General features: G+C 44.9%; 1 protein-coding gene across 1 annotated transcript in view; it reads right to left on the minus strand.

The window, feature by feature from the left end:
* Positions 1-12,087, minus strand: part of UFC1 (ubiquitin-fold modifier conjugating enzyme 1) — a 269,665-nt gene extending 257,578 nt beyond the window's left edge. Inside the window, exon 1 of the mRNA XM_069604677.1 lies at positions 11,847-12,087. Coding sequence (XP_069460778.1) covers positions 11,847-11,969 — 123 coding nt within the window. The 5' untranslated portion in view covers positions 11,970-12,087. The remainder of the gene's footprint in view (positions 1-11,846) is intronic.
* Positions 12,088-13,232: the final 1,145 nt, after the last annotated feature.

Genomic DNA, 13,232 nt, shown 5'->3' on the forward strand with positions numbered 1-13,232 from the left:
TAAGCTGTTGGTTGCAGTTAGTGTTGGCTGATTACAGTCTTAGGTCATGTGTGGTGATTTTAGGCTGTTGGTTACAGCCAGGTTTTGGCTCTTGATGACAGTCGAGATGGTCGTGGGTGGTGTTACGACGTTGTTTACGCCCAGTTTAGACTAAACCCAGTTTAGTTGGTTACAGTCGTGTTGGAGAGTTTGGGTTTTAGACTGTTGGTTACAGTCGTGGTGTGTGGAGAGTGTAGCCTGTTCATTACAGTCGTGGTGTGGCGAGTATAGACTGTGGGTTACAGTCATGATGTGTGAGGAGTTGTAGAGTTGAAACTGTTGGTTTCAGTCAGTCTGGGAGGTTGTGTGTGGTGTTCAGCTGTTGTTTACAGTCAGAGTCGATTGTTTAGTTATATCCAGGGAAGGATGTTGTCGTCCTTCTGGATGGGGCAGTCAGTTTTTTGTCTTGGCGCGTTCCCACTGTTAGGCAAGCTTTAACTCCTGTGTCCGGCATACAGTATGGGTGGTCTATATTTGCAAAGGTGTTATGTTCTGTGGAGACATGCAACATTTTTCTCACTATTGGTTTAGTTATCTTTGTTGTTTATCGATCGTAGGAGGTGGGTTACGTTGGGTGGGTGTTGGTGCACAATCAACACTTTGTGGTCTTATTTTTCTGCCAGTTAGGGTTTGTGGTTATGGTCTACGAGTTGCCCTTGGGGCAAATGCAGTTCCAGCATCTGAAACTCAGGGTCCATACTGTGCGCCCATGCGTCCTGATGTTGCCTTTGCAAATATTCATGTGTAGGTGCCGAGTGTGTACAGGGTAATTTATGGTTCATTTTGTTGTGCCTGTGTACTGTTCTGTGGTCCAGGGTATTATCCTGGTTAGTGTCTGCTTCTGTTCAGTGTTTTCCTTCCATTTGCTGGGCACCTTGTTGCTGTGTGTGTGGTTCCTCTTTTGGTTTATGGTATGACTAACAGGGGGAGAAGTGTAGTAATGTGCTGGTGCCTGCGGAACGCTGGCGTGGAATATTGTGCTTTGAGTATGGGGATTCTAGGGGACAGCTGAGAGAGAGAGCGAGATGAGCTGGAGTGGATGGGCCAGTGTTTCTTCCTGTATTGCACTTGTACTATGTGTACAACTGGACAATAAAGCGACATATAACTTACCTGGTGTCCTGCATCTTACCCGAGGAAGAACACCACTTCTGTTATTTCAAACCACTGCCCAAGAGAGAAGAGGAGCCAAGGACCTGGAGGTGGTGTGACCACGAGTGGAGCATGTGGGCAAAGCACCCACACAACTACGCCGAGACCATCACTGCTGGAAGCGAGCAGATCTCCCGGTCATTTGAGTCCAAAGAAGGTAACAGCCCAAGGGGAAGCCAAGATCGGGACGCCGACAAAAGTAGAGCGGAATGAAACAGAGTACCAAGAAGATGACCTGGGGCAAGTGACGAGCCCTGCAAGGTTCCAATACTCACCTGAAGGTACAAAAAGGACGGGTCACAAGGAACACAATTGTTGAATTACCAATGCGAAAGGTGTCTAGGGCCAATAACAGTTCTATACGAGAGGAATAACATGCATGAAGAGTTTAACTCGTCCTAGTCCCAAAGAAGAGACACAAGGACTAAAGTTGTTTAACTGGCAATGTGGATATCTCAGAGTGAACCCCAAATAAATCCAAAAAGGGAAATAAAGAGACTGGAGACAAAAGGGAGAAAGGGAAATGGTCTCAAACCCTAGAGGAAGACTGGAGAACACACGACGCAAAGCCGTATCAAGAAATATTGTATCATATACCAAGAGAGTGCGAGAATAGAAGAGAAAGCACTAAAGAAAGTTCACAGGATATAGAGACATTGTACAAGGGGATCAAGTCCCATGTAATATAATCAAGGGTGAATTGTGAGACTATAAGAGTGTGCAAAAGTATGTAAAGACTCATAGGCCACAACATATCCTTAAAGAAAGCACACAACCCAGGAGTGTTGTCAAGAATTAAAAGAGCTTACGGAGGATCCAGTCTTTATTTGTTTGTTAATTTTATTTATATAGCGCGCCTGACCCGCGGGTATCTGGGCGCTGGTACAAAGATAATGGTTACATGGCACACTTTATACAATAACGGTTACATGGTATATTTTACACAGGTGAAATACAATTTATACATTCAAAATAAAGTTTTATCGTACATATAGCAAGACAATATGCAAGGGTAAGTGAACGGCCAAAGGTAAGAACAGTAAGAAAGTGGAGTAGAGTGGTAAAGTTAGTTTTTGTTAAGTAGCCATGTGATAACGTGGCTTCGGAATGAATCAAAAGCTTGGATAGCCATAACTTTGCCGCTATAACCGGGTAGCTGGTACCACCAGCTCTTTTAAGATTATACCTGGGCACCACTAGACAGGAGGTAGTGGATGATCTTGTGATTCTAGGTGACGGTTTCCAGGTGAATTTGTCAGTGAGATATGGCAGGGTTTGCTGGTTGAGAGCTTTGTGATTGAGGCAGATGGTATTTGGATCATTTTTCTCTTATATGGCGAGCCAATTGTGGCGCTTTCTGGTGACTGAAATATGGTCTCTGCTGCTCAAAGCGCATTATTTTGCAGGATATGCAATTTGTTAGTTGTAGATTTGTTAGCGCCTAAGTATAGGCCATTACAATAGTCTAATTTGGATTGTATGAGAGCTCTGGCCAGTGTAAGGCAACTGTTAGGTGACAATAAAGGTCTACATGCCCTGATCAGCTTACCGGTATAGACGGTGGCAGAGGCGGTCATGTTTACCTGTTAGTTAGGTTAGAGCGGGATAAAAACCTAAGGTTTTTACATACTTGACGACGGGTATATTATTCCCATCAATGGTAAAGTTGGTGTAGTTCGGGCTCAATTTTAGGAGGTTGTTGGGAGAACCAACTAAGAGTAACTCAGTCTTATCATTCAGGCAAAGGCCATGTGTGGCCAGCCATGCCTGAATGATGGTGTAGACTTCATTAATCCAGCCAACGTCGGTATTGTATGTTCCTGAGAGTGCTAGGAGTATCTTTATTGAAGAAGATTACTTTAAGAAATATCAGTAATCTGTTGACCTTGCTTGGGCTACCTGCACAAACAATGCTGAACCTCTGCATGAATGTGTCAGTAAAAGAGATCTACATTAATTTAACTCAACCTTCTTTGTCCTAGAAACACCAGCATTCGAGAAGAATGAGAAAGGTACACAAAAGGCAGGACCAGGGGGACCTCATGCCAGCATAACAAGTAACTAGATCAAATAAGCATCAAATGTTTATTATGCAAGAAAGGGTTTGCATACTCCCAACACATTCCACCAATTGGCAGAAACCGCATTTAAACTAGAATGCCAGAAGACATACATACAAATTATTTGCAGGAAATAAAACTTACCTCATAAAATTTGAGACTACGCTACTTTCTGTGGCACTCTGAAGGCCCTATTCAGGCATTTCCCCCCCAAGTTCTTCGTGGCCTTGCAGGGATTTAAGGGTCTCCTACTTTCCTGGCCAGAACCTTTACATTTGCCACATTTTCTCCCATCACTCAATAACTTGATTGCTGTTCCTTCCTCTTGAAAATACCTCAGAGCCCTGGCTGAGCAGAATCTGCTCAGAGTCCTCGGAGGCGAAGTCTAAATGCATGTGTAATCTACATGCAGCTATTGCCATGGATCATATGAATATGTTTTATATGATATATTGTAATATAGTGCTTCATGTCGGATTTCTTTCACTCCTAAACAACGTAATAGGCGTTATCATCCCCCAATTCAAGTATAGTACTGTTATCAACCTCTAAAGGCAGACAGAGTGAAGGCTGGTCCCATGCATGAGGCAAGGACTTGATGCACTGATCAATACGTTTTAACCTTCAGGTGTTCACAGTCTGCAACCCCTTCCCTACACAACAAATGTCTGATGTTTGTTAGCAATTACTTAGTTTACTGGCAAGTGACTCCTGTGGTGGCCTGCCATTGTTATAGTACAATCCTAAACAAAGGAAACATAAAAATGTCATTGAACCATCGCTCTGAATCTGAAAAAGTGGTTTCCATTCAGAGCATTTCTCAGGAAATGTCTAGATCTAGGATAGGCATCTTTAAATCAAAGAACGGATCAGGCCGAGTGCCGATATGTGATGACACGCTATTTTATTGTAATTGTTATCTTGCCCAACAACAAACGAAACATATTGAATTTAAAAAAAAGTGTGACACAGGTAAAGGAAAAGCATACACACCCTACATAGAAATACAACCAAAAAACATTCAAACTAATATATTCAAAGTGAATTCAATCTTGACGAAAGAACTTCGCCATATCTAAGGTGCAATATTTTTTTACAAATGCCAAATCAATCGGCTTAATCAACAGTGTTGTGTGATGAGCAGTGTCTGGTGATGGAATTATCGACAAGTCTGTGTTTCGGCTTTGTACCAGGAGTGAAATGCATAGATCAGCCTTCATCAGGAGGGGGAATTGTGAGACCTACTCAAACATGAGATCTGGAAAAACAAATAACATACACTAAGTGGGGGTCTGTATCCGGACACATAACGTTAAAAGCCTCTAGGCTTGGTCATTACTTAAGATTGTCCCAAAAGGGACCTTACCGGGCAGGTAGGAATCTAGCACGTATGAGGTGAGTTCACAGCTGTGCGTTGAAATTATCTGTAACACACAATACGTGTCTAGGAATTAAACATTGCCTGAGGCACCTGAAACTATAGGCAATTCTCGAAGAAAACTGGTGGGGTAAAATACCCGATTGATATAACCCAATATGGTCGAGGGTCATGGAGTCCACTTCCATTGGGCTCAGTTCTGTGGGTGCAGCCAGCAGTGCGCGTGCTGTAAAATTAAGAAGAGGGGTGTGGGGGTCAATGTGGTGCGTATGGCCAAATCTATCGCTATATCCCGGGAATAGGGCCTTCTAACCCCTGTAAACAACCCGTGGTAATGGATCTAGTGTTTATAGAACACGTCCAAAGGTCTGGGGAGTTGCAGCATATCTAACAAAACGTGTCACAGAGCCCTGCTCAGAGCATGTGCATCCCAGTGTGCACGAGCACATTTGTGAAAAATAAACTGGTGTGTCCGGGGAGTAGGTGTCTAATACAGCGTGTCACTATGCTTGGGGCATGTGTATCCCTGTGTGCATGAGCGATTTCATGAAAGAAACTGGAGTGTCATCCGGCGGCCGGTGCGCAACACGTGTCAGAATTATGTCAGAGGTGCTGCCCCAGTGTGGTGACCCATGATGCTCAGGGAATCAGAGTTGTTACCTGGAGCGTTAATTGTCCCTAGTTATACGAACAGTGTCAGTTGCCAAGCCGAGTGCGTGGCTCGTCGGTGTGTTTATATGGTCGCCATGGTTACCGGGGGCCATGGCAGCCATCTTGTAGTATCAAGATTGGTATAGTGGTTTAGTGAACACGCTATGTCTCATGAACAGGGGGTATTCCACCAGTGCATCTATATTGTGCGTGTGCACTTACAATGCATTAACAAGTTTATCCTACGACACAAGGGCGATTACAATAAAGAATAATCCCTGTGCGTTTACAAGGTCTTACAATGAACAAATGATTACAGATAGACAGTTACGGTGCGCACTGACACAAAGGAATATTCTGTTGATGGATCGTATCAGTACAACATGATTTATCATTCGACACATGGGTGATTACAATCAAAATTCATCCTTGTATGTATACAAGGTCTTCAATAAACAAATGATAACTGTTTTTTACAGATAGACACAGTTAAGGTATGTGTTGACACATAAATGCTGTACCTTGCACAGGAATATTCTTTCATGAATCATATTGGTACAACATGATTGAATGTATTATTCAGTATAGAACAACGTGAAAGGGCAAGATGCATAATGGTACAACATCTGTGCATGGGTACAATAATCAATTGGCAATAAGTACTGAGGAGCGACTGAATAACTAACCTGGCCGTCAAGGTGCTCCTGTCAGCAACAATGAAATACCTTGCAAAAATCATCAACAGATGCATGCGACTTCAGCACTACCCTAACTCTGGAAAGAATCAAGAGTTATTGCGTTCCCTAAGGCTGAGAAACCACAGAATTTCTGCAAACTACCACCCCATCAGTCTGCTCACCTGACTCGCAATGCTCTTGGAAAAGGGCATTTTGGCCCACCTTAGCGAGTTAGCCTCTGAAAAATTTTCTAAATTAACGTTTGGATAAAAAAAAGAACCATCAGCTACTGAAAGTGGTAAACACAATACAATATGGATTCAACATCCACAAAATGTATGGGAATTGTTTTCTTGGACACAAACAAAGCCTTTGATCGAGGATGGAATAACGGACTGCTGCACAAGATGATTAACATTAGATTTCTGAGCTATCTGGTGAATTCGACTGCAAGCTACTGAGACCATCGCACCTTCCATAGGGTCATGCAGGAGGAGCTCTTAACAACACACCCTAGTCAACAGGGTGTGCAGTAGGGAATCACACCTTGGACCGTTCGTGTTCAATGAATTCTCTAAAGTAATTCCCACAAAACAGACCTGGCACTGTAAGCAAATGATTTTGCAGTCATCTCAGTCTTTCAGGGAAAAGATAGTGGCTAAAAACCATCAGGCACCTTTGGACAAACTCTCAACATGCTACATTGACTAGCAGATAGCACTGAACACCAGCAGGACCACTGCTACGCTGTTTACTAGAAAGCACAGCCAGGAACACCCACAAATCAGTCTCAACTGAGACGATCAAGAGGCAGAGCAGCAGCCGCCACCTAGGCACAACCTCAACTGGGGTAAACCACTCAGCAGAAAGCATCTAGCAAGCTGGCGGTGCTGTAACCGCTCCTGAAGACAAATACCATGTCTTTTCAGAGTAAAATCTGGCATTCGCAAGGTGATTATCAGACCCACCCTGGCAAACGCCTACCGGGCATGGAGCACCTGCTCATGATACTCAAAAGTATCAAACAAAGCCTTAGGGAGCAGCTGGAACTCCACTCTTCACAGGAACAGCAGACTTGAACAGGGAGCTTGGCATTGAGATATTGGAAGAACATCTAGCGAACTGAACAGGATGTTCAGCCAAGAACTGGACCAGAATGCAATCTGCTTACCAAGAAAACGTGCTGCCATTAGTGTGTACACTTTTGACCGCTACATACGGCGCATCATAGAGCTGACACTGTAAAAATTAACTCTACTGTGGAAAGATAGCACAGATCAAGAATAAACCAAATCAAACCATGAATGCATAATCCCGGAGAGAAAGTGGAGTAATGAGACTCATTCTTGGTATCCAAAAACACCACTCACAGATTGAAGCTGTCAGCACCATAAAGAAAGGAGCGTGGGAGCGATCGTGCCTAAGTGAGGTCGGAGCGGCTAGCATTAGTACTGTGATGAGGAAGAGTTAGATTAGGGTTAATGAAGACTGCCAGTAAGCAATCTAGGTATTACCTCCAAGTTCCACTTCCTTGATAACCTACTAACAATGAGACTTACCAAATTGTTGCAAGATCGCTGCAGAACAACACAATTTCAGTCACAAAAATGGGCAAATGCACATGTACTTAGTGATTAATATTCAGAAACAAAAAAAAGAAGCCCGACACTACAATGAAACTGAGCACCCTGTCTGAAGGATAGTGAACCCGGGTTCTCCACCTACAGTCTAAACATTTGCAAGAGATCAGAGGCCTAGCAACATAGGGGGCACCCAAAATTTCCTTTAGCTGAGCTCCCTTTGTGCTTCCCCATGAAAAGGCCTACATCCCAGAAGAGCTGCCCTCTGGTCCTGTTGATCCATGGAGGTGGGGAGCATGGAAAATAGGGGGATTTCGCAACTGCTCAGGGCCATCCCTGCTTCATGGCCCCTTCAAAGAATCCCAGGGTGGCAAAATGGCTATGCACGTTTTGTATAGGCGATGCACAGGAATTTCAAGGTTTGCTGACCTACTGAATTGCTGGAAGGCTACATCCAGGTCCCTGGCAAGACACTGTTTATATGACATTGGAACAGCAGGGCTTCAATTCAAAATGGATATAGGGAATAGAGGCATGCTACCAAATGGTAGGGAACACTAGTCATTCCTGTAGATGTTCTTTTTTTTTCGGAGATCAATCGGATCCAGGACCGGCTGGCCAATCCTCCTGCATAACTGGCTGGGAGATGGGCAAATCCATAGTAACAGACACCAAAAATATACTATATGGGTTAAGTGAGGGGACCCGAGTTGCCCACGCCTCCGAGTCACACCAGCTAATGCAATGGTGTTAACTGGTAAAACCTGAGCTGTAACCCCGTACCAAGGGGGAAACAGGAGAAGAACCCCAAGCATGGTAAACAAAAACGCCAATACGGACCATTTTCCCTGAATGGGTGTCTCACTCCATTGCCATCCAACCCAAGGCACTGGCGTCCGTAGATCTATCTCTTGGTTGGCATGATTACACATGGTTAACCCTTTGAATTATTATTCTGGACTCCATCATCTTTTCAAACCTCTGCGGATCTGTGGAGGAACTTCATACTCCTAGGACAGCATTTGGCTGGAGCAAATGGTTTTTAACAGATGCCTGGGATACAGAAATACCCTTGTCCACACACCTGCACCACCACATCTTTCTGGACATCAATCTGCGAGCAAGCTACCATGCAAGTGACGTCCTCCTTCTTCGCCAAGATTTTAACGACCAAAACTTCTGTTTGTTATGAATGTATTTATAGTTCTGAGATCCAACACCAATTGCCTCCTGCATGAAGATGAGGGAAAGCCTTAGTCTCCCTTGTCTAACAGACCTCTTGCACGGTTTTGTCTGTGCCACTTCCCAAAACAATTGCTAGAGGAAGCAGAGTTAACTTCGTACTCCAAGAAGGGGTGCAGACGAAGTCTCATCTTTACCCCCCCCCCATGATGATCACTCAGATGGCCTGGTGTTTAAGCTGCTCAGTATGCCTTCAGACCTACTGCTCAACCAGGAAAACATTTTTAACAAAGTAGTCTTTCCTCATAGAAGAGATCACCTTTTGGTCAAATTGGACAATGATATTTGTCTGCCGTCAATTAGAGGTGGTCTCCAGATTTGACAGACTCAAGTCCATCTTAAGAGTTGCTTCGTCTCCTCCTGAGAGAGGACATGTTGGTGAAGAACCTCTGACCCAATATTTGGTCTGGCCCTGACATTCTTTCAAGAGCTTTAGTTTTCTTTATTCCACAAATGAAATGGAAATCACGTGTGGGAATCCATAAAATACTGGCGTAATACCCTACGGCAGGCTCTTCACGCGGGTTGTCACCATTCTGTGGTCTTAGTTAAAACTGTCAGCTTTGGGCATTTGAGGCGGTCCAGCAAAATGATGTTCGAAAATGGAAGAAGTTATGGTTTTCCTGGACCTCCACTGCCTTTAATCAATCTCTCCTCCACGATTCCTAAAAAGGGATGGAGTCACCTTTATGTAGGGAAACAGGTTAGCACCTTCTTCCGAGGAGGCAGAGTTCTCAGCAACTTTCTGCACCACGTGTGTGAACTCATTTCCACAATGTTCCCATAGCTAGCACAGACTGATAACGAGAGTCTCACAATCCAGGGCGCTTCCCCTTGAAGGAGATATTAGCTAATCTAAATAAAAATGCTTCACTCGTGCCTCCTTTATGGAAGTTGCATGTCTGCACCAAGTCCTTGCCGACAGCACAATGCAGCCACAAACACGCATCTGGTATGAGCAATGGCTATGGCTGCAGTAAGCATGTAGGTAAGGTGGCCAGGCTCATCTGGGTGCTCCATTTTCCACCAGGTTCCCTGCTTGTATACCCATGGTGTATGAATGATTGGGTGCAGTGTATGTGTGTACCATTTCCCTTTCACATGTAGAAATGGTTGGAGTAGATTGGTTAGAGCCTCATCCTTGCACGTACCCCTCAGCCACACGAGCCTGAAAGGCCCCAGCCTTTCAATACCAGCAGGAGCAGCATCAGAGCTCTCCGTTTTGCACCTGGTTCCAGAAATAATGGTGCATGGAAAAACTGGGTAGGTCTTGTTTTCACCTCTTGTTCTTATGCACCCTGGAGTCCCGGCCACCCAAGCCAACCAGAAGCTAGATTGGGAACCTCCTCGTTACAATTTGCGGCCAGAAATGCAGGAGCATTAGAGTTTAATTGTGGCCTTTTCTCTGCATCTACCCTTTCGATATATATGCGAGCTGGTCAAGCCCAGCAGGAGCAATATTGGAATCCTCTGTGTATGGGTTCTGGGCCTTCTGTAACGTACCAATAACCAGATATGATGGTGCACATAAATTAGGTCCAGCTTCCTCTCACCATCCCTTGTCTGCAGCCAGGAGGCCCAGCTGCTCTAAGCCTAGCCAAGGTGAAATCAGGGCCCTCTACTTAAAACATGTGGCCACAATATCGCAACGACGGTTAGAACCGTTTGTGGGTCAGATATTGTTTGTGGCCAATCCCTGCTCCAATGGAACTCTTACAACACTAGCTGCATGAGCCCAATATGGGTTTGATTGGGATCCCCCATACAGCGGCTTGATTCCAGTGTAAGGGCACCTACACTGGAAAACCGTTCAAGACCAGTAAGAGAAGTGGTTTGCCAGTTATATATAACTATAAGCATATGTATTGTCTGGCTCCCTAAACCGAGCAGGAGGATCACAGAACTTGGGGCAATTGCTCCCGTTTGGTGGGCAGGGTCCACTCAATTGTATGTATGGAAATAGGGACATGCAGCATACATGCCTCATTCCAGTCAGTAGATGGTAGTCCAGTCCTGGTTTTAACTTTGCATTCTGGGACTTGTACTCTCGATTCCTCCCATTATAAACCCAGAAATGGAAGACCATGAATGCGAAGTTAAAACCAGGATTGGCCCACCATCTCGCGACTAGAATAGGTCACATTGACACATGATAGGTATAGTGCAGTTGTACAGTTAGGAGACCCTTTTGGGCGTGGTTTAGGTGGGGAGGAAACCAAATTGACTGTGCCCCTGTAATAAGTGAACACATAACAAAATATGCACCTGCAAAATGTGTATCCATCCTCATATGCCGTCTCCCATGCCAACAGTTCGGTTTCATTAGGTGGCGCAAGTGCCACATGAGCCAAAACTAAAATTAAAAAATGGTGCAACTTTAAAGAGTGCTTTCTACATGACACGTCAGCGTACTTTGGGGCTAGGACCTAGTTCACGTAGATATTTCTTACCTTAACGTCATCCCCACAAGGCTCAGCTACCGCATGTGCCACTGAATCAAAGCCATTTCACCCACAGTGGGGATAACGCTAATAGAAGCTGGATTCACCCTCGCGGCTTTAGTTTCTGCACAGAATCTTTTAGGTACATTTCGATCTATTAGTAAGGCAGTGGAACTGCACTACAAATATGTTGGCGTGACGGCCGTCGTGAGATGGTACTGGTTCCTATTCGGTCACCATAAAGTGTGGTTTCAAGGGTAACTATTTTTAAAGCATCTGTCAAAAATCTTTTAAAATGTCAAAATAGATAAACTTGCTACTAAGAAGTGACAACAGTCACCTGGATACTTCAAAAGAAGTCCGATAACACTTTATTTTCCTAGACGTGCAACGTCAATAATACTATACCATTTTAGTTACTGTTATAATTTCACAAATATTTTCATCTGGGTACTAGGGACGGCGAGGCTTTGAAATAAACACAAGCTAGCCCACTCCAATATGGCCGCCTGTCAGACAAAACCAAGCCTAGGGAAGACACATCGGGGACCGGCAGACCCAGTCCCATCTGTAAGCAGAAACATATTCACGCGGCTTTGCCACAAGCAATCGCACTACTCTTTCACCTTGATAAGCGCCTGATATTCCTCCTTCAGCCGCTGAACCCACAGCTCTTTATCCCGTGGTCCAGCATTGGTTTTCAATAGGGGTATTTCAGAAACAGCACGCCTGGTTGCGTCGTCTGCCATCTTTGATGATGGAAACTTAGAAAGACCGATAGCGGAAATCAAGCAGGTATTCGGAACGCTGACTAAACAGGCATTCCGCCATATTTACTTTGGGCGGATGGAACGTATTTTAGCAGGTACGCCGGTTACTTATGGTAATCTTCATTACTTATAGACCCACTAGCGGCTCGTCAGATGCACTTGTTGCACTTTTTTTTGGCCCTTTTTTGGACCCAAATAGACGCCTTAAATATAGAGGCCGCGGAGTTGTAAAACTTGGTACAGTGACAGAGGGTGATTAACGTGTGTCTGCCATTAAAGTGTGTCTGCCAGGCACTCCTTTCACCTTAACAAGGGTCTGTCCACACGTTTCAGTCAGAATAATAGGGGGATGGGGCATTTGCATCGAAAAGGCAGAATGAGCGGCCCACTTAACTACAGATTCGGTGCCTACTTCCAAAACGATTAGTGATGCAGTCGGGCAAACGTCTTTTTTTTTTTTTTAAATTATAGATAAGTGTAGTTCATGATATCGGTTTTACATTCTTGCCAACATTCTGTGACTAAAAAGCCATATGATTCACAATAATAAGCATAGCATAACATCACAGAAAATAACATCATCTACCATGAACAGAGACTGCGGCAGAGCCTCTCTCATTTCAATTGAAAGGTCGCTGTTACATTCTGGCCCAGCGCTGCGGCGGCCAGGGAATAGAACGTTGGAGGCCTCAGGAGTAGGCCACAGTGGCGCAGCTCCAGCAGGAGCGAAGTGCACACACCACACATTGCTGGTTCACTGCCCCGGAACTGCCTCCTGTCTGCGGGGGCGGGGCTTTTGTTTAGGCGCCCTGCGTCACCACGTAGCGGGACGCAGGGCGGATATAACATTCCTCCTTTATTTTAACTTAAACTCAAAATCAGACACAACATGCCATACATATCTGCAAATACTTCAACTACGAACAGGGTGCCTCCCCTTCTTATAGTCCTTGTGCGGCTGACTACCACACATAGTCTCTGAACCGAGCTGGCGGCTTGGTGGCGCTTCTCAAACCATATCCCCCACCCCTGGAGCTGGGCCCCACTGTCTCATTGGGTGTCTCACCTTCCATGTCCGGCCACCCATTTCAGGTTCATTCCACAGCTGCCACGTTCTGTCATCCACTTCTTCTCCATGTGAGTGCTCGGGTTCTCTCTCGTCCGGCAGGTGGTCGTCATCTTCTCGGGGACATTCCCCGTCAGTCCATAGGTCTCTTGGCACAGCCTTGAACCGCAACGCAT

This window comes from Ambystoma mexicanum, chromosome 1p (genome assembly GCF_040938575.1).
Source record: "Ambystoma mexicanum isolate Mex_15411 chromosome 1p, UKY_AmexF1_1, whole genome shotgun sequence".
Taxonomy (NCBI): domain Eukaryota; kingdom Metazoa; phylum Chordata; class Amphibia; order Caudata; family Ambystomatidae; genus Ambystoma; species Ambystoma mexicanum.